The 22700-nt window shown below is 43.2% G+C and overlaps 1 protein-coding gene across 7 annotated transcripts; it reads right to left on the minus strand.

Annotated features, from left to right (window-relative positions):
- Window positions 1-786: 786 nt before the first annotated feature.
- agap2 (ArfGAP with GTPase domain, ankyrin repeat and PH domain 2) lies at window positions 787-22313 on the minus strand. 7 transcript variants are annotated; one of them, XM_071347510.1, is made up of 18 exons: window positions 22005-22313; window positions 8881-8939; window positions 8651-8738; window positions 8436-8521; window positions 8038-8179; window positions 7682-7816; window positions 7315-7436; window positions 6726-6908; window positions 6160-6240; window positions 5954-6058; window positions 5041-5338; window positions 4758-4889; window positions 4575-4634; window positions 4098-4249; window positions 3705-3795; window positions 3135-3357; window positions 2568-2859; window positions 787-2370 (listed from the first exon to the last, which is right to left on the minus strand). In XM_071347510.1, the coding sequence occupies exons 1-18, from the start codon at window positions 22165-22167 to the stop codon at window positions 2146-2148; spliced, it is 2637 nt and encodes an 878-aa protein (XP_071203611.1). In that variant the 5' UTR covers window positions 22168-22313; the 3' UTR covers window positions 787-2145. The 7 variants fall into 7 exon arrangements, with proteins under 7 accessions (XP_071203611.1, XP_071203606.1, XP_071203605.1 ...); XM_071347505.1 differs by lacking the exon at window positions 22005-22313 and adding an exon at window positions 15226-17624 and having other exon boundaries at window positions 4758-4886; XM_071347504.1 differs by lacking the exon at window positions 22005-22313 and adding an exon at window positions 15226-17624.
- Window positions 22314-22700: the final 387 nt, after the last annotated feature.

A 22700-nucleotide genomic window follows, 5' to 3' on the forward strand; every position in this document is an offset into this window, starting at 1 on the left:
CTACCTGGTTAAATAAAGGTGAAATTAAAAATTAAAAAATTAAAAATACAACTGTTTGTTACATGCAATATGTTTTGTGGACTCCACCGGACAGAGGTTGCTCTCCGGTTTTGTGATGAAACTAATGTGTGGTTGAATTTATTCTGCCACAGTGTCTTCTTATTGTCTCGGCCTTAGGCCTATATATCATGGGGGTAAGGCATATGAGATAACCGGTTATACTGTTTAGCTGTTGAATTACATCTATTCAGCACACAAGGGAAGCCTGTTCTGCACCTGCACAAGGTAAGTTTGAATATCAACTACTGAGAAGTGCATAGGAAAGACGCTCGTAAACAACACAGCGTCATTTCCTAAGTCAGAATCAAGCCCTTATAGCGTGCGTGACTCCATTTTAAAGTAGTTCTTTTTCTTCTTCTTCATTGGCTGATTGCTCCCAACTAATAGGAATCTCCATCCAGTTGACTACTTTAAAATGGAGATTGCCTCAATGGCGGTGCCCATGCTGTCACAGATGCTATAATCGCACACATACAAAGTCCTTTGTCTATGTCTATGGCCTGTTGTTCACACACGTATCTGCCCTCTCATTGGCTAAAATGGTCCCACCTGATCTCACCTCATCCCGCCTGCCTTCCATCTTTGAGGACATGTATTTCCATTGTTAGAGCGGTCACTTGACAATGTTGTCAATATAATAGACCGTCTTTGATGCCTAAGAGGCTGCTTGAATGCCAACGATTTGGCAGTAACTCCACCCAGCGGTCGGATGACAGGAACCAGAGGGCCACACAAAGTCATTTTATTCAGTTTACTTACACAGCTCATAAAAGTTTCAAATTGAAACAGAGACAAACAGGGATGACAAATAGATACATTGTAACAAATAGAAAATAAAAGTCAGATAAAAGTACTCTGAAAATCATATAGAAACAAATGCAGTCCATTTTTTGAATTGTAAGTTTTACCCTGCATGCTTACAAACAATTCCTATGTGTTCCTACAGGCTTACATACGTACAATATATATTACAAAGACATTGTATGGATTATACATCAGCATTATTTCTCAATATTTTAAAACAAAGGCAAAATGTATAATCTAATTAGATATAAATAGTTTATTACAGAGTTAACCCACCTATTTTCTAATTTGTTTCAATTATTGTAAACAGACAACATTCACAATTTCAGCAATACATTTGCCTTCAATAAATGGAATGAATATTGCTTCTTAGATGTTTGATATGTTGTCTTTCTGTGCTTTACTTTTGTATGAGGAGTACTTTATTTATATTATTGTTGCCTTCCTCACTTTCAACACTACTAGTGCTTAAACGAAATGTCGTTTTTGATTTTTTTTAAACAACTAATTTACCGACATTGGTTCAATTGTTTGAATTTCATTTCGTTTTTTGTTTTTTTGAGACCCCACTGCACACATTATACAATTTGTCTGGAGCTAAATCAGATCCCGCCTGAATTGTGCGATGTAGTAGGGACTTGTAGTTTCCAACAGGCCAATATTCTACATAGTTTGGCGCATAAAACGTAATACTTAACTACATTAACCACAATCCATTGCGCATCTACTTGCCTGGACTGTTTCTTTTACGCCTGCTAGGGAAAAGAGAAGAATGCTCGATCGTGAGGTGAGAACAGCTATTGCTTCATGAGGTATCTACCTGAAATTACATGATCTAAGATTATATGCCTTATTTACTTTGAAGAACTAAAAAATAGTAAATGTGTCAGACAGCATTGGCAGCAGCTCTATAGAGATGAGATGATGACTTGGAATGAAATAATTGTCATCAAATAAAACACATTTTATTTTATTAAAGTAAAGTAAAGTGAATAAATGATGGTTAATAAGTAGTAAGCAGTAATGGGAAGTCACTACCATCATGGGACTTTTATTAATTGTTTTATTTTGTGTTGTTACAGTTTGACCCACATAATGCATAGTGCATTTAATGTAAAAAAAATAATAATAATCGAAATCACAAACCGTGTTTTTTATTTTTTATAATTAAACCCGAAACGACCTCAAAAAGCACTAATCGCTCATCATTAAACACTACATCCATAGTTATTTGCTTTTTTTCACCAGCCCTTGTATGTTTGCTACCATGGCCTCTTAAAGCTACGAAACCCTTCTCCTGGAATTGGTACGACCCAGGCTGCTGAGGCTGGCAGTGCTAGATCTACGGGAGAGACCAAGCGTGGGTCCAGTGGGGGAGACGGGGGAGACCTCGTTAGGACAGCCATGTTGCAGCAGGATGTCAGCACACTCTTTGCTCCCAGTCTTTCTGGCCATGGTCAGGGCTGTCTGGCCCTGGGGATCCCTGGCCTTCACATCACTTCCATACTGCAAGGAGAGAGAGATTGAACAATTCACCATTTACATTCTGTATAAAATGACCAAAAAGTATAATCATTGAGAATGTGGTGAATTAATGAATACCTTATGTTCATTTGAAGTCACTTGACTTGGGCAAAAGGCTAACAAAGTGCTTCCAGTGCTTGGGAAAGATAGGAAATCATTTGTCCAGACCAGGGGCTTACCCAGACTAGCAGCTGTGTCATGACCACATCCCCCAGCTGACAGGCAGCGTGCAGGGCAGTGTGAGGCTGTGTCTGTGAGGATGCTCCTCCAGTGGACAGGGCAGTGTTGATCTGGTCCTTGTTGCTGTGGGCCAGGAGTAGTAGGAGCCTGGGCAAGTCCCTTTCTGTCACCGCTGACAGCAGACACACAGACATAGCAGTGTCCCCTGGGCCTGTGGAGCTTGGAGCAGGCAGGGGTGCCACAAACACCCGTTGCTCGTATTTTGCACGGATCCATGATTCTCTCTCCTCCCTGTGAGAGAGACCCGAACATACAGATGAGTGACCATGAGTTACCATGGCAACTCTCCATGGATCAGGAGAGAGATCTCTGTGACAATATACAGTACCTTCCATTTGATTTACTGCAACACATTATTGGATGCAATCATTTCAATCTTATTTTAGTCTAAGAATGGTCTTTATTGGACAAAAAGAAGGGCTTTTCTTTTGAGCTCTCACGAAACCTAAAAATCTAATAAGGCTTACGGATGTTCCCTGTTTATTACATTCAAACAGAGCCCTCACCGTGTGGCGTTCGGGGTGGGTTTGTGTCTGCCCTGGGTGTGGCTCTCCCAGATGCTATTGGCCAGGTGGTTGCCGATGGCGGTCAGGACCTGGGTGAGCTCCCGAGGCCAGTCATCCAAGTCCAGAGAGCGGACCCTCGATAGGTGTGTCCCAAGGTTACGGTGGATCCCTGAACACTCAATGCAGATCAACGCACCCAGGTTGAGACTGGCCCATGTGGGGTCTGGATGAAGGACAGACAAACCAGAGCACAGGAAGTGAGATAAAACAAGCGCAGTCTGCATCTAACGTAATCTAATTGATGTTCATAACAAGGGTCATTGCTAGAAGGGATCCAGCTTTTGTCAAATTCATGTCAAAAAGTTTTTTTTTTGCATTTTTCTAACCTTAACCCTATTCCTAAGCTTCACTTAATTATCCTAACCTGCTACTTTAATTCTCCTAACCTGCAACGTAAGTTCTAGCCTGCTACAAAAAGTCAAATCTGACGTGAATTTTACAAAAGCTGGATCCCTTCTAGCCATGACCCATAACAAGGGAGATAAAGACAGAGAGAGCCTAGAAACCCACTTGGTGCTTCGCAGTCCACACAGAGGCTGTTGCCCTTGGCATTGCGGATGGCCTGTATTGCTACTGCCTCACTCTGGCTGCTCCTCCGTGCCTATAAAAGAACACACAACCATTTCCCGGGAATTAAGTGCATGTGGCTGCCTACGTCACTAGACAGAAATCAGCACCTTGGGCAGCGATTCCTGTCACTACACAGACAAACAACGGAATCTCCCCTCCCCAATTACAGAACAGAAATTCAGAAGGAACATTTATATACTATCCAACATTTTTACGCTGTAGGCCTACACACACAAATAATGACACATACATGTAAAGAAGGGCATTGTAATGTTAAGGGTGACCAAAACACATCTCAAGGTGCTGCCCAGGCCAGTGCATTGTGGTCCTTGCCTTGTTCCTAAGGCTCTCACAGGACTGCAGGCTGGCGAGGATCTGGCTCTCTATGGCCGCCACCCAGGAATCTCTTTCCTCTAGAGTCTGGGCCTCAAAGTGCCATGTCTGCCCCGTGCTGGACACGATGATGAAGTCAACATTCTCCTCATCTACAAAGAGAGGTTGGTAAAATGCAGGGGGGGAAAAATGCAACATATATTTTAGTAAGTTTGAACCCTGTGAAACACTTATTTGACATATTTGACAATTACAACATACAAACAGACTCACTGTGCCACCATGATATGTTCGCAGAGCAGGCAAAAGGCATGCAATGGGGTGACAAAAGGGTGAACAGCTTGGTAGTCATAAGGCAAACAAATAATGAGCTTTACAAATCACAGTTTCGATCCGAATGTGCAATACAGGTAAACAGTGACAGACAAACAAGACACAGGACGATTCAGTGATCCAGCTGCTCATGTTCCTCGTTACCTGTCTTGTTAATATTTCTCAAGCTACCAAAGCTTTTTAATTTCCACATTTTGCGCTTGGCTGCAGGGCGACAGATTAGCCCAGAGAAGCAGGAGAGGAGAAGGAAAATAAGAGCAAAAGAGATTGATATAAATAGTGCAGAATAATCTGGCAGAGATGTACAGCAGGAGGCCCAGAGCTCACCTTCAGCCTGTCCAATGGCTGTGTCTCCTTTCTGGTTCATACTCTTCTTCCTTGTTTTCTTCTTTCTGTCAATCATTGGAGAGGATTGACCGTCTTTTCCAAAAGGGAGACTGGTTACTCCTTCAATAGCTTCTGACATTGAGGTACAAGGACAAATTAAACACTGTTTGTTATGTGCTTGCAGCTCTGGTTCTAACATGCTCCAAAGTCCACATTGGCATACTGTATTAGAAACTCATTATTATGAATACAAATGGAACACAAAAACGGTTTTCTGACATACCAGCACTGTGTGACTTGCTGGACAGTGACGATGGACAGCATTTTACCCCACTCTCTGCTGGAGGAGCCAATGCCCCAGCCTGTTCTTCTACAGGCACAAGGCTGGGTGGCAACAGTGGGGCACTGTCGCTCTCCGTGGCCCCAGTGACTTTGACTACGTCGTTGAGTCCAGGGGAGGGGGAGGGGGAGGGTCCACAAGGGGGGACAGCCCTGGGTGGGCGTTTCCCTGGAACCTTCACTGTGACACGCAATAGGTCGATCTCTTTAGCGTGGGCATTCTGCATGTAGTCCTGAAACCGCTGTAGGAATATTTTAAGATAATACACAACACAGAGGACTAGACGTCAATAAGGAATTAACAATCAATGGAAATAGTTGTTTTTCAGTTCAACATCTGTTTAGAATCTGTGTAGGAATTTCAGTCCTGGACTCATAGTTACAGGTGTCAAGTTTTCATTGATCCAAATCATTTATACATTGAGCCTGAAACAGGATACTTGTTATTTGGCCATTGGCCCTATTTTACTGCAATGAATTCTAATTGGTCAACCGCAGGCTAGGGTTGGGATTTATAAATTACATCCTGCCCCTTTGTTCTGTGGAGAATCATTGAGGACAGGGAAGAATTAACATCTACTTCTCAGCATAACATCTATGATTTGTCCTCTTTGAAAATAAACCTATTTTTCTCCCCCTGATTTGCTTTGGGGTCTGTGTCATTGAAGAGTAACATCAACTGCTAACACCGCCAAAAACATTCCCATGACTAGGTTGATGTGCTGAATATCACTAGACTAATATTGCAATGTTACTGTGTATTAAAGTTCACAAAAGTAGATTTTAAGACGTGTTATAACTCAGACGTGTTATAACTCAAATGAGATATTACTGATGTTGATTATGGTGCGACTTACATTGAAGCTGGAGTGATAGCCCAGTGTGCCGTTGCTGGACAGAGTGACATATTTCTTCTTCCACTCTTTGTTCAGCGAGCTCCCACTCCGCTTCCATAGGATACTCTGTTACAAACAATGGCTTTAATGTTCCCTTCTATTACCGAAGATACAATAGAACTAGCTTATTCATAATACACGATATCCAGTGTGTGTGTCACACTGACCTGCTTGATAGTGATAGCCCGGCCATTGCCCAAGTCACCTTTAGGGTCAACATTCTTTTCACTGCCACTGCCTCGACGGTTCTGAGAGAAGTTGTACCAAGGCAATGGAGTAAGAGACGACAGTGTGAAAGGTATAAAGACGGACTGACACAAGTTTACAGGACAGACCCATGTAGTGAGATGAGAGTGTGACAGGTATAAAGACGGACTGACACAAGTTTACAGGACAGACCCATGTAGTGAGATGAGAGTGTGACAGGTATAAAGACGGACTGGCACAAGTTTACAGGACAGACCCATGTAGTGAGATGAGAGTGTAAAAGGTATAAAGACGGACTGACACAAGTTTACAGGACAGAACCATGTAGTGAGATGAGAGACTACATGATGGATGAAGAAGAGAAAACAAACCGTGTAACGACTACTATATCTACAATTGTAAATGTATTTTTCAGCTCTCGTTTGAAATGTGTTTGCTTGAATTGTATGGCTCTTTGGGACATTGTTCCACTGACGAAAGAGTCTTCTAATTTTGATCAGCAGAGATTCGGAGAACAGTAACTGACCTTGAACAGGGAGGTCCGTCGTTGAGGGACGTTTCTCAGGGAACCCGAGGAGGTGACACTGCCGCCCCCCTCTCCCCCCGCCCCAACCCCCGTCCCCGCCCCACCCCGCAGCTCTCTATGGCTGATCACAGGGGTAGAGGGTAGGGAGGAGGGGTAGTTACTACTCAGTCCTCCATTACTAGCCTGAGAGGAGAGGGGAGGACAGATAGAGGGACAGGGGGATGGGGTGAAGTGGACAAATGAGATGAAACAGAAAACGAGGCAAGCAGACAATTGACACAGTCTTCTTCCTTCTGGAGTACACTTGCAATCTACTAGGATAAATCCTACAACAGTGGTTCTCAAACGTTTTGAACCGTTCTTTGAATCCATGTATGGCCTCCTTTTATCCCCCAGGTGAGCTAGAAACCATGTACAGTATTTAGCTGCAGCTCAAGGTTAAGTCAAAGCTCATATAGGAGGAGCTACAATACTACAGCTGTTATCCACCTGTGGGTCCCACTGCACTACAGTATTGATTTTCTGTCAACAACACAGACGAGATAAGCCTGGGGGAAAATACAGATGTGAACAGTTTGTAGCATGTTACCTGTCCAGGGAAGGATGTTGACCCAGGTGTGGAGCCCCCAGAGTGACTGGGGGAGTTGGGAAGAGACTTACAGGAGGCCAGTAGGGCAGACTGCTTTTTCTGTGTGACTATCTTCTGGGCAGCTGAGAGGACAGAGCAAGATCGGTAAGAATTCACGAATTGCTAATGACGTTCTTTTGTCCAGCATGTGAACTGTATTGTTAAGTGGAATGATTTGTGAAGCATCGATGATGTCGTGCTTTATGAAGACTGAATGTTTGTGTTTAAAGTAGGACTGAAATTCTGTATTGTGTTGGCACATTAACAATGTGCCTGTCCCTTTGGATCCCACTGCTGACACCAATGTACTCAATGTCAGTTGACTTACCCTCCTGAAAAACCCGGTCCACGTTGAGCCCATAGGTGGCGCAAGTCTCATAGAACACACAGTGCCTCACATCAACGCATAGCTGCCGGGCACGTACGTCCTCAATCACACGCGGGTTGGTACTGCTGATTTTGTCTACAGGGTAGAGAACAACAAACAAAGACAGATGAAGTCATGAACACTTTACGTTGCTAGAGTAACAGATCATTGGAATCCAAATAAACAAACAAGCACTCACTGTTTCCGGTGTGATCGGCAGTACGTCTATAATGGATCTCTGTCTGTTACATACCCATTATAATGAATAGCCTTAATCCACCCCCTAAAGTCGTCCGTTCCTGCCTCCTGTCCCTTACCTTGTGTGCCAACCACAACCAGTGGGATTTCGGCAGTGCTGCGGAGTGTGTTGAGCTGGCTATAAAGTTTGTACACCTCCTGGAAGCTGGCCTCATTCTCCAGACTGAATACAAGGACCACTGCATCCACCCAGCTGCTGAACTGGAGACAGAGATTTGATAGGATAGGGAGAGAGAGGGAGAAGAATGCAGAACGAGTCAGCGATAGCAGTATTGGTTAAGTATTGGTTAAATATCCCACAAAAATAGAATGGATTTTTACCAACTAATCCAATGTAATTCAGTGAATTCTATTAATCAATCTTTCTGTGTCTCTGGTGCTATAGCGACACATTCTTGCACATGGATAACAACAAGGCTGTATGGTTCAGAGGGTACAGATACACACAAAAACAAACCTGTGCATCAGGAAGCGCAGCCTCCTCCCTGATGAGTAGTAGATGGTTCTGTCCATCTACCAACACCTCCTTCTTATACCTCCCCCCTGACAATGGAACAGTAGAGCAGAGGTTAGTTACTGTGTGTCAAGAGATTCATGAAAGATAAAATGGTAGGACTGCAGAGTTGTTCAGTATAGGACGAAGAGGACAAAATAGGAGTTTTTCATGCTTACCTTCAATCTTCTCTAGAGGAAGATAGCTGCCTGTTATGTATCTATTTACCAATGCTGACCTGCCACTCTGAAGACTTCCCAGCAGCCCCTGCACAGATAAAAAAAATGTTAGGAAACACACACATAACCTGTCTTCACTAATGTGGTAGTTAACCTGAAGGAAGTGGGTAGAGGAAGCTCTATCTAACTTCCCTTTCAAATGACCTTTCACGAGGATGGATTTGTCTTACCACACGGAGCTCTGGGATGGATCGACTCAGGGTCCACTCTTGACTATTTGCACAACTAGCTGCTTGGGGACAAAGGGAGAGATAGAGAGCAAGAGAGAGATAATAATGTATATAATGCTAGGGGAGTATCATAGTAAGGATGATCCTGAAATGTCACTAAGTTTGCTTATGAAATGATTTATGAATATAGCTGATAAGCACGCCCATTTAAGAAAATGCACTGTGAGGTCAAACGGTGCCCCATGGATTGATGATGAGCTGATAAATTTAGTGATTCAACGTTAGGATGCCAAAAAAGCATCAGATAAATCTGGCACTCCGTTTGATAAGCAAAGTTATTGTGAATTAAGAAATCTTGTGACCAAGCTAAACAAATGAAAGAAGGGTTTCTATAAGCACAACATTGATGAAGTAAAGGGTGATGGGAAAAAACTGTGGAGAATGTTGAAAGCTATTATGGGTAGGAATTCAAACATGTCCGCCTCTTTTGTTGAATCAGAGGGTATATTTATTACAAAACCACACGATATCGCAATCTACTTTAATGAATATTTTACAGGCAAAGTGGACAGGCTGAGGAATGCTATGATTCCAGCTGATGGCTCCATGTCATATACCCGTATAAAATATTGTATCATGAAGGAGAGGCAATGCATGTTCGAATTTTACCAAGTGGAGTTAAAAAATAAATAAAAAATCTTTATTTAACTGAGCAAGTCAGTTAAGAACAAATTCTTATTTACAATGACGGCCTACGCCGGCCATACCCTAACCAGGACGACGCTTGGCCAATTGTGCGCCGCCCTATGGGACTCCCAATCACGGTCGGTTGTGATACAGCCTGGAATCAAACCAGGGTCGGTAGTGACGCCTCTAGCACTGAGATGCAGTGCCTTAGACTGCTGCGCCACTCAGGAGCCACTATTACACTACCTAAGGATACAAAAATCTGGATTCACTGGTACTAATAGTCGTCCTATAAGCTTGCTGCCTGTGTTAAGTAAGTTATTGGAAACAATTGTATCTGTACAAATCAAGGATTATTTCTCATGTAATGGTCTGATAACGGGTTTCCAGCATGCAAACAAAGAAGGGCATTCTACGAGTACGGCCTTAGCACAAATGACAGGTGATTGGTTAAAGAGGATGGATGACAGGAAGTTAGTTGGTGCAGTGTTGCTAAATTTCAGTGCTGATTTTGATGTAATTGATCATGAACTGTTCCTAGGTAAACTCAAATGTTATGGTTTCAAGTCAGCAGCTCTATCCTGGATGTAAAGCTATCTATCCAGGAGAAGGCAAAAAGTGTTCTTAATGGTAGCTTTTCAAACAGTAAAGATATACATTGTGGTGTTCCTCAAGGAAGCTGCCTAGGCCCACTTCTCTACTCTATCTTTACTACTGATTTACCTTCAGTAATGAACAAAGCAAGAATGGTAATGTTTGCCGATGACTACAATGTATAGTGCAGCATCAGAATGTAATGCGCTAACAGATGTACTCAGTAGGGAACTAAGAGTGGTGTCTGAGTGGGTTGATATGAACATATTGGTGTTGAACATTTCGAAAACTAAATGTATTGTATTTGGTTCAAGATATATGCTTGCTGATGATAACCAGTTGAATTTGTCGATGGATAGAACGCATGTAGAGCAAATGAAAAAAAAAACTACTAGGTTGGACGCAGCTTTATCATGGTCAGAACACATAGATAGTATTGTTATTAAGATGGGTAAGGGAATTGCTGTTACAAGACAATGTTCAGAGTATGTAACATCTAGCACTCTGAATCAGGTGATTCAATCCCTGGTCCTATCACACTTAGAATACTGTCCAGTTATATGGTCATCTGCAGCAAAGAAAGATATAAAAAAGCTCCAAATGGCTCAAAACAGGGCTGCCAAATTATCTCATCATTGCTCTATCCGTTTGAATACTATCCAAATGCATCAAAATCTCTCATGGCTTCACGTTGAAAACAAATTACTATCCAGTCTTCTGATTTTCGTTAAGAATGTTATATTTTTCAAAAAACCACAGTACTTTTCAGGCCAGTTAGTACATACTAGCAACATGCATAACCACCAAACTAGACAGGTAAATTCAGGGCATCGAAGACAACCCAAGCAAAGAACAAATCGCATTAAATCTACAGTTTTATATAGAGACATAGCTGAATGGAACTCTTTACCAATCCATATTTCTCAGGCAAAAAGTTAATCCACGCATCTAATGCGATAGACCATATGACTGGACAGGAAATAGAAAGCATCAACTAATTGTTAAATGTGTTTCCTGTCAGGTATTTTAGTTGTCTGTATTGTCTACTTGTTAAATGTTTGTAAAGTCTTAATTTGTAGTGGTTTGTAATGTCTTATTAATTGGTGTTGGACCCCAGGAAGATTAACTAATGTTACGGCGTTAGCTAATGGGGATGCTAATAAACAAAATTCACAAATCATAACGGCCTTGGATAGGAACAGCGATAAATTACTGCTATGTGAATTATAACTGTGTGGTAGCCAGACACCCTTCATGAAACCACATACTGCATGTGGATTTGTGTAAACTGCTTCTGCATAATGTATGTTGTCTGCATATCCTGTTTATTGCCTCTCTGTATATTCCGTTTGTTGTGGCAGCCCCATTTCACCAAGTCAAATTCCTGTACATGCAAATGTATAATGAACAAAAATATAAACACAACATGTAAAGTGTTGGTCCCATGTTTCATGAGCTGAAATAAAAGATCCTAGAAAATGTTCCATACGCACAAAAAAATAACCATATGTCTCTCAAATGTTGTGCACTAATTTGTCTACATCCCTGTTAGTGAGCATTTTTCCTTTACCAAGATAATACATTCACCTGACAGATGTGGCATATCAAGAAGCTGATGAAACAGCATGATCATTACACAGGTGCACCTTGTGCTGGGGACCATAACAGGCCACTCTAAAATGTGCAGTTTTGTAACACAACACAATGCCACAGATGTCTCAAACTTTGAGGTGTAACGGATGTGAAATGGCTAGCTAGTTAGCGGGTACGCGCTAATAGCGTTTCAATCAGTTACGTCACTTGCTCTGAAACCTAGAAGTAGTGATTCCCCTTGCTCTGCAAGGGCCGCGGCTTTTGTGGAGCGATGGGTAACGACGCTTCGTGGGTGACTGTTGTTGATGTGTGCAGAGGGTCCCTGGTTCGCGCCCGGGTCGGGGCGAGGGGACGCCGTAAAGTTATACTGTTACAGAGGCAGTGAGCAATTGGCATGCTGACTGCATGAATGTCCACTAGAGTTGTTGCCAAAGAATTGAATGTTCATTTCTCTACCATAAGCCGCCTCCAAAGTCATTTTAGAGATTTTGGCAGTACATCCAACCGACCTCACAACCGCAAACCAGGTGTAACTGCGCCAGCCCAGAACCTCCACATCCGGCTTCTTCACCTGCGGGATCATCTGAGACCAGCCACCCAGACAGCTGATGAAACTGTGGGCTTTTTTTAAGGTATATCTGACCAACAGATGCATATCTGTATTCCCAGTCATGTGAAATCCATAGATACTTTTTTCCACTCATGTATTTATTTAAATTGACTGATTTCATTATATGAATTGTAACTCAGTAAAATATTTTTAATTGTTGCATGTTGCGTTTATATTTTTGTTCAGTGTATTTGGCGAATTAAGGTTATTCTGATTCTGATGAAAGCAACCCTTGACTATAATATCAACTACTGGATTTAACTTGTTTCTCAATTGAAAGTTTATCCACTCTGCCCCTCAGAGGCTTGCAGTAGTATGTGTTGTTCTCCTAGAATGCCCTTTACATGCTGAAGCTGCCAGTCACGGCATCTGGTTTCGCTAAGGATCAAAGTGTCTAAAGGTGTCTGAAGCAGGGAACTCCCTTTGCAAAGACAAAGAGAAGGTTCGGTGACACTGCTGCGTTCTTCGTCCTCTCCCAGTGGAACACGACACCCACACGCACTCTTGTCACGGTCAGGGAGGTAACACCACACACAAAGTCACGGTCAGCTGACACAGAGCTGTGCCACGCTGCCACTGTCCCTGCTGGGCCAGAGAGGTGACATGCCCCCAATGCGATGTGATGCACACACCCCCAGACCCCCAGTTGTCTCTGTCCACTGTCCACAGCCGTGGCTCTGTGATGAGAGAGAGAGAGCGCAGGGTGCTGAGTGCCTCTGTGTTGCTGTTGTGGGTTCCAGGGACAGACCGTTCTACCTCACAGCCGCCTGGTTCTGATCTGAATCATGGCTTCAGACCATCGGACGAGCCCCTCACAGATGCGTCCCCTTACAGATGCACAATGAGTGCAGAGAAGATGGGGCAAGTAAAAGATAGGGAGGAGAAAATGGGCTTTTACACAAGCTACCATTGCGGGCAGCTCTCTAGTCTCTCAAATGAACACTCAGATAAGAGATGAACTTGACTCCATCTGAATTCATCCCCAGTCAAAGGGCTCTTTATGTGCCAGGCCACATGAGAGATGTTGCCAAAGCAATTAGACAGCATGATCCTTATACAGCTGCCTGCAACACACTCCGTATAAAGCTGAATATCCAGACTCCCTCTTAGAACTGTATGAAAACAACAGTCACGTGTCACTTAGATTCAAAGAACCCTTCCGGTGCACTACCCTTCCATTCTTTTTAGGAACATCAAAAGTCTCACTCTTCCCCTCCGTTTCATGTCTCTCTTTCTCTGTTGTACAACACACCCATAACATACATTTCCCTACCCATGTTGCTATGGTAACCTTTCCTCCAGACCCTACTAGCCTGATTCTGCTCTTGCCCAGAGAACACATACGTGACCAGACACAAAACACATGCATGTGTAACAGAATGAATAATATACAGACACTTTAGGCACATACTTAAAATCAGCATACATAAAATCAGTTCAAACTAATATTTAACACAGGCTGCAGGCACATATCAGTGAAACCGCTTGTCAATACAGTCCACAGACAATAATAATGCTTGCATGTTATTGACCTTGACCATAAATGGGTGATGATTTAAGTGATGTTTTTTTTTGGTCAGAGGCAGATGAAACTACAAGGCGTTCTGATGTTTTATCAACTTCTCACACAAATAGGGCATATCAAATAGCTGATCAAATAGGGCATATTTATTATTCATAGACCTTAGAATGTCAGATGGTTGAAAACATGAAGTACAGGGGAGAGAGAGAGAGAGAGAGAGAGAGAGAGAGAGAGAGAGAGAGAGAGAGAGAGAGAGAGAGAGAGAGAGAGAGAAAGAGAGCCAGAGATATTTGTGGAGGAATAGTCAGGCATTGAGTGGGCGGAACGTCAAAGATATAAATTAAGGATATTGGCTGTAATTGCACTTTCCCAGAGGGTATTCATATTGTCAAATTTCCCTTGAACCGCTCCAGTTTTGGAGACGGAAAAAAACAGCAGCCAAAGCAATACATCAAAATAACAGATAGTCATGGTGCCATGCTGTCAGCCTGCTGCCACAGCCTGGGCTTTAACCAGAGCTGTATATCCATAATATATACTGTATTAATCATTAGGATGGCATTAATCATTAGGATCATTATGAGAGTTAAACAGTGGCGGTGTCCCAAATGGCACCCGATTTCCTATTTAGTGCACTACTTTTAACCAGAGCCCAATGGGCCCCAGTCAAAGGTAGTGCACTAAATATGGAATAGGGTCCCATTTTGGGACGAACACACAGTGTAGCTACGCCGTGGAGAGATTACCCCTTCAGGCTGCGTGAAATCATCCCCCGTTCCATTCAGAAGGGAATTAGATTAAAACTGTCCACTATTGTCAGCTCAGAGATCAAAAGACTTTCTATCATGGTTTTACAGTCACACATGGCTCTAAGTTAAACATCGCAGACACGTGACATCCCTTTTATTATGAGCTCAATATCAAATGTATGCGAGGCTCTCAGAATAGCTCATTCCCTTCCCTCCATTACAAATGAATTCCTCGGCATACGGATCAAATACGGGACTAGAATAAAATGGATACTCATTTGATTCCTCCTTGACTGTCTAGTTACATGATGGCCGAAAAGCAGCAGACAGACATTTCCTCTTGATCTTTATGTAAAGTATTTCAACCCTTAGAGCAGTGTGTGTGTGTTTGTGTGTGTGTGAGAGAGTCGGAAGGGACTCTGCTTCATTTTAGTGAATGCTGTGAGTGTGGGAGGAGGTAAGGAGAGAAGGCTATTGGTCTGAGACACGGGGGTGGTGTCATTGTGTGACCCTTATTGTTTGATACTTTCAACATAAGAGAGTGCATTGTTTGTGTGTGTGTGCTTGCGTGTGTGCTTGCGATGTCCTACCGTCCTCCTCACTGGACTCTCTCTGTATATTGCAGACAGGGGGAGGTGTTGCTGTATTAGAGGAAGTTGTGGCTGAGACAGAGACAGGGCTGCTGCTTTTGGTGAAGATCCCACTGATGAACTTGAGCATCTTACGATCTCGAGCAGAGCCCTTTTGTCCCTGCTGGTTGTGGGGACCAGGCTGTATCTGGCTGTTCTCTCTGCCCACACAGAGGTCCTCTGCCTGGCTGTTAGGGTCAGTGTCATCCAAGGTACAGCTGTAGCCCCTGCGTGGGGGCTTGGGGACTAGGGTGACCGGAGCAGGTAGAGAAGCGGAACTGTTCTTCAGTCTCTCCATCCTGGGATTGTCTCGTTTTGCAACCGCTCCTCCTCTTCCCTCCTGTGTACCAGCTTTGTCCCCAGCTTCATCAGTCACTTGTTCTTGATTCCCTGCTCCATCTCCAGCTTCATCCCTACATCCCTGACCCTGAGATCTGGCCCGACCCTCACCACTCTCAGCCCAGGAGGCCCGACAAAGACCAGGGGACCGGGTTGGGATTCTGCCGTCTCTGCTACCCAGGCTCTGGGATGCCGAGGGGCTTCGCTTGGCCTCCCGGCGGCTGGTCACAGGGCTGGCCAATGGGCTGTGGGCTTTCGGCACGGACCCTGGATGCTGATCTCCCGTGCGTACAGGGATACTGCTCCCGGTCGGGGTGCGGTTGGGGTCGACTGCTACCTCCACAGATGTTGAGGTCTGCTGTGTAGCTGTGCTGCACGTTAGCACTTTTGAGGTGACTGTTGTCGTCTGGTTGTCCTCTTTCTCCCCTGCTGCATCCTCTCCACCCGTTAACGTTTCAGTCTTGACATTGTCAACAGTGGAGGAGATAATAATGTTGTCTCCGTCTGGCAACTCGTCACTTTTTTTAGGAGGAACATCGCCCACAAAAGGTTCATTGTCTCTTGAGGGGAAACTGGGTGATTTCCTCTCCTCCTTCTTGAGTTCACTACCTTTTCCACCCTCCAGGACAGCAACATCTGCCTGGTTGTCCTCTGGGGAGAAGGGAAGTCTCGTCTCCACCCCAACCCCATCCCCAGCCTCCCTCCCCTGGGTGATTGACCTGGCCTGCTCCCCTCCATGTTCTTCCACAGCCTCTACCTTGACCAGGGTGAGGGAGATGAGGTAGGTGGTGCGCTGGTGCAGCGTGTCGGCTCGGCTCATGTGATCAGGCTTTGGTAGACACACCATAGACAGAGAAATTCAGAAAGAGCTGACACTGACATGGGTCGATGACTGACAAGCTTTGAAATTCTGATCCTCAAAGGAAAATGACAGCAGGTGGGAGCAAACTCACAGAGAGAGAGAGAGAGAGAGAGAGAGAGAGAGAGAGAAAGATGAAGTATCTCCTCAGGGGGATTAGAACAGAACTGCTACCCACTTTCAGATGTATTTATTCACTTCCTTTCCCTCTTCTCTGCTTTTAGATTTAGGATTCCAGTCATCCAATGTCAGTGTTTCACTTAATCTTCCATCCATTTTCATGGAATGTAGAAAAATGCAACATTTTTTGCCCACAAATTATCTGAAATTCGTGCAGTTGTGTTAACCAAAAACATGCTATGGTAAAAACAGCAGCAGTATAAATATAGGTGGATTCAATTATTCACTTGACCTTATTTGTGTTGTGTTGCCGCTCCCCCATCTCGAATGGTGTTCATCTCCATGTCCCATATTTGATGTAAAACGCAAATCAGAAAAAACGAAATCCGCTCCAAGTCACAATATAGTCTATCTCACTGCAACTGTCGATCAAGTGTCAAGAAAATTTGAAGCGTTTGAATATTCCCATGTTGAAAAAAATATAAGAAAATATCCTCACAGACGTACAGACCATGGTTTATCCTCTTCAGCCATGTGTTCTGACAGGAGCCTCTACTCAATCAGAGAAGGGTTGTGGTCAGAGCGAGAAAGACAGACAGGACAGTGATCCGACGTGATGTCGATCAGGAAGAAAAAGACAATAGGATCCAATCGGAGGCAGAGATCTGAAGATGCATGACCGAGTCACAGTGCCCGGCCACCATCACGCCTCTCACCCTCGGTCCCTGTGTCTTTCAAGCGTGTCAGGCACTGTGCATGTCAGTAGTACCACCAGCCTGTGAGGCTGAGCTAAGCCTCCGTGCTGAACACTGAACGTCTCTGGCTCTGAATCTCTCTGCTATACAGACAAATCATGTTCGACATGAGTAGGAAATAAACAGTCGCAAAGCTGGTACCCGGATAGTATGGATACAGAGAGGAATCTTTTCAATCCCTCATCTTGATCCCCCTTCTTGTGTGAGCGCCAAACCAAACAGAGAAGGAAAACCCTGTTTCTATCCTATCTCCCCCTCTCTGTCGCTTTCCCTCTCAGCAGGCAGACTGTGTGCGCTGTCCCTGCTCTTTATTGCTTGTCACTCCCCCTCCCCTCTCTCTCTCTCAGTCTCTCTCTGTCTTTCTCTCTCCCTGTTATGAATGTGGAGGTGATGAGGCGTAGATGAAAAGACTGGTGGTAAAAGCTCAGAGAAGCTGGACCTGGTGAAAGAAGGCAGGAGATACCAGAGGAGGGGAGATCAGGGGCAGAGAGACAGAGAAGGAATAATGAAAGAGGTGTGGAGAGGGTAATCAAGAGTGACAGTGGAGTAGAACAAGGGATTGTGGAGAGGATGGAAAATAGCGACTGCTTTATTTTTCTCCTTCTCCTTTCCCTTGTCTGTTCTCATTGCTGAGCTGCAGCAGCTTCATCAAGATCCGTCACAGCCACTCAGTGTTAGTTATCATCAGTACCCCCCCCCCCCCCCCTTTACTCAAGATGCTGAGCTGGCCTGTTACTAAGGTTTTAGGATCTTCCTGGCTCCAGTGGTATTATCCTAGCTCCTTTCCTACTCTATCAGCAGAGGATCTCTATCTCTGTATCTTAATTGTGTGTGTGTGTGTGTGTGTGTGTGTGTGTGTGTGTGTGTGTGTGTGTGTGTGTGTGTGTGTGTGTGTGTGTGTGTGTGTGTGTGTGTGTGTGTGTGTGTGTGTGTGTGTGTGTGTGTGTGTGTGTGTGTGTGTGTGAATGCATTGATCTGTAGCCTTCTCTACCATATACAGGATATATGTTCATTAGCAGATGTGAGGGTGAGAACATATTGGATATCAATAAGATCATTACACATTACATTCAAATAAATAAAACAAGAAAAACTGAAAATGTTCTATATCAGACTCATTAATGCCATAATACATCTCTATCCAAATGTTACAAATTTCAGATTTAAAAAAACATACATTTTATGGGTTCTCTTTGTAAAACCACGTACAGTTTTGTGAGGGTTGTTTACGTATAGAATCTTCACATACACTAGACTCATATCTCAGTCTCTCCCTGCTGACATCCAAATACATAACATCTGACTACCCACCTGCTCACACCTACTTCCCCTCCCTCTAACCCGCTTACAGTCACTGAGGGGGCCTTGACCACACTCACACTGAATACAAAAGACCCTGACAGCATTTAGCTTAAGGAGGAAAACACAGCCTAGGAACAACATGATGCAGTCTCAAACACAGAGGAAGTGCACTGAATGAATGTGACTGGTACATCCACCTTAGGGCTAATGCAAAATGTTATTTTTGGAGAGCAGGTCAATTTATGTGTGAAATCCTGCAGAACATATAAAATCTAATTTTTTTTTTTCAATTTCTGTGCTCACGTGTAAGAGGTTTGCATACCTTTCTGTGCTGTCTCTTGATGAATCTGATATAGACACCCACAGATTTGAGATGAAGAATCCGGTTGCTCAAGGCAAGGATTATCAGACAGGTGGGCTCTCTCTCTCTCTCTGACACACACACACACACACACACACACACACACACACACACACACACACACACACACACACACACACACACACACACACACACACACACACACACACACACACACACACACACACACACACACACACACACACACACACAGAGAGCGAGAGAGTCAGATGGACACTGACAGAGGGCAGTGTTGAGGCTGGATGATATTTTTATATATTACCCAGCTAGCACATTTGGTTCCTTGGAAGTTGTGGTAACGTATGTTTTTGGTTTCACATTGGATGTGGTAACGAAACCATACATTTCCTGACAGGTGAAAACTGAACGTTTTTTAAACGTTATGAGAACAGAAGTGAAAATTTGGCCTTTTCTGGGAACGTTTATTTTTAGGTTGCAGGGAGGTTCTGAGAACTTTTACTCTGGTCCCTTTAACGTTTTCCAGGGAGGTTTTATTAACGCTCTGAGAATGGAAAATATAGGTCAGTTTGAGGTTTTTGAATAACTTCCTTAAACTTTCAATGAATGTTTCAATAAGATTTTTAATAACACTGCTAGCTTATTTGGGGTAAACTTTTTTAAACTCCAAGCACAGATAGGACACATGGTAATTCATTTACTTGGGCATTAAATCATGCAAAGGCATGCATTTTCTAATTGTGACATGGCATCAGTGAGATTCAAACCTATAATATTCTGTTCTCTATCAATGGAATTAGTCCACTGCACCACCAGGATGGAGCTAGCATGCCATGTTGTTTTATGCATACAAATCTGTTTATTTTTGTCTATTCAAACAGACCCCATTTCAAAGGAAACAATGCTGAGAATGGAATATACCTGTTTTTAAATAACATTCTTAGAATGCTCTCCTTAACTACTCCCAGAAAGTTGCGGGAAGGTTGTATGCAAAATAACCATAGGGCGGCAGGTAGAGTGTTGGGCCACTAACCAAAAGGTTGCTGGATCAAATCCCTGAGCTGACAAGGTAAAAATCGGTCATTCTGCCCCTGAACAGGGCAGTTAACCCACTGTTCCTAGGCCGTCATTGTAAATAAGAATTTGTTCTTAACTGACTTAGTTAAAATAAAGGTTAAATAAAAAAATGTAAAACATGTTCTCACCAAGCTTTAAGAAACCTATGGTTCTCAGAACGTTATGTGCTAGCTGGGTATTCCATCTTTGCTGTGAGCAATCCCTGGTCCTCTTTAAAAGGCCCATTGCAGCCGTTTTTCTCTCAACATCAAATCATTTCTGGGTAACAATTAAGTACATTATTTTTACAAAAATTGCTTCCTAGCAAGATACATTTTTCAAGCAATAATTTTGCAAGGACTGTCAGGGAGTGATCCCAGTGGGGAGGGGAAAACTAGCTGTTATTGGCAGAGGTTTGGAACTCTCTTTCTTATTGGGCTATTAACCACTTTACTGTCTAGTGATGTCAAAAATCCATCCCACCAAAACAGGCTGACATTTTAGGCAGGCTTTTTAAACGGCTCTTACACTAAGAGGGCATTATCATAATTCTCACAATTTCACAGTATTATTCCATCCTCATAGTGTGGAAATATATATAAAACACTGGATTTTTTTTTTTTACAGCACTGGGTCTTTAATCTGTTTTCTCTACAGAAATCATCCACTCTCCCACTGTGTTGGCATGCTGCAGAGAACGGAGCTGCTGTATGTGACAGATCCTAATTCAAATGGCTTCATTCGGCACCCTGGAGCATCACTCCTTCTCCCCACTCTGTTTTTTTGGTCAGCCTATTTTTGGCACGGCGGCCATCATCCGCTTCATCCAACTCACTTCCATTCAATTCCTGACAGAAATGCCGCCTCTGACACCAGTGCAATGGACACTATGGGCTCTGGCCAAAAGTAGTGCTCTATGTAGGGAATAGAGTGCCATTTGGGACTGAGCCCATGTGATGGGTACCACAGAGTGGACTGTCCAAAGTCAGAGTCTTTGATCGTGGCTGCCATGGAACATGTGCTGGCCAAAATGTATAAATTATGCTAAATAAATGTTTAAAGCACAAGTGACTCTCAACTAATTAGGGACTCTGGTGACCTTTCTCTCACAGCCAAATAGGGGAGTGACTAAATTACTATCTTTCACTGAATAATACATTGATGATCCAGGGAGAAAAGGTTTAACATTTATTTTTAACATCTCTACTCAATTTTGGTTATGGTTTAGGGCAGCCATCTCATTCATTAGTAAAACAAAATAGCAAGTGAACGACAATAAAACAAAGATGCTCTGTGAAATCAAGAAAGAAACTAAGCAAGAGTGGGAAGGAGGATGGAGGAAGTGACGGAAAGCGACAGAATTTGCATGCAAACTAAGGTGCTAGGAAACTGTCTTGGTCTGAGAGGAAGTGGCTTTGAGGGTACAGAAGAAGGGTGGCAGACAGCGTTTTGGGTTGCCTACTGCCATGGCAATGGCCACAGAAACTTGTTGTTTAACCCTGTGTTCAGACTAAATAGTAGCTACACAAACATGGCTTCACTCTCAGAAGAAAGTAAAATGGAAATGTTGAAGTGAGAGAGAGGAGTGTGGAAGAACGCACCCCCACGAGGAAGTCAAGAGGTTGATCTTATCGTGATCTGCAGTCAGTTGTTTTGAAATGCACACACATTTCTGGGTAACTGGTCAGTCTTGACCTTAAATTAAACCTCCACCTCCATCACAAACAATGGTACATAACACTTTACTTGAAGGGGGTATGCACAAGGCATAACAGTTGAGAAAGACTTCAAATGGGCTAATCAGTGGAAAGAAAGATATTTTCCGTTACCAACAATATTATACAAACCTATAATGTGATCTAAGTCACATGTTTGAATGCTGTACTTTAATTGGAATTGATTCAAAACTGCACATTCTAATTTCGTGTCAAACAAAGCTTGCACCTGCTGTGATGATAAGAGAGCTTACCCTGAATACTATGGAGGTAAACCTTCAGGCCAGAACGGAGCTGCTGATCACCAACCCTCTCAAACTGCTTGAACAGTTTGTTGATTGTGTTCTGGATGGATTCATGCCGTTTCACCTCTGCTCTTATGGCACTTGACTGAGCCAATTTGTTGCTGCTATTCATCTTGAAGTATGTAGATTGAAATAAACTGGGTAAAGAATACAGTTGCTTCAGCCCATTTGAACTCCTCTCTTTTTCGTTCCACAAATGAACCGTTAAAATGCAAAAATATACTCCAAAAGAAAGGTACACTCAAAAGTCTAGACCACAAAACACCAGAGCTCTCATTGCAACATGTTTCAGTTTCCTCTGATGGCTTTGAACTGACTTCCTTATTTCAAATCGTTTGTGCTCTAGGCAACACTAACAACTGCAAAGGTTATTTTTGTGGATTCAAAAGTCATACTATTTTCTTTTAAATTATAATACAATTTCAGGTCCAATAGGTGCATTAAGTGTTTGTGTTAATAGATATCTCTATGTTCACAATAAGGGCATAACAACAGGCCTATAGCAACACTGACAGCATCAGAGCCTCTACTTGTCTCGTGTTGCTGGTAGCTGGTGTTGCTGTACATGACATAATGCCAATGCATGGGTAAGTTGATGTTTACATAACAATCATCTATCTGCCTTTGAGTGCCTCCTGTGTCTCT

Source organism: Salvelinus alpinus, chromosome 17 (assembly GCF_045679555.1).
Source record: "Salvelinus alpinus chromosome 17, SLU_Salpinus.1, whole genome shotgun sequence".
NCBI lineage: Eukaryota > Metazoa > Chordata > Actinopteri > Salmoniformes > Salmonidae > Salvelinus > Salvelinus alpinus.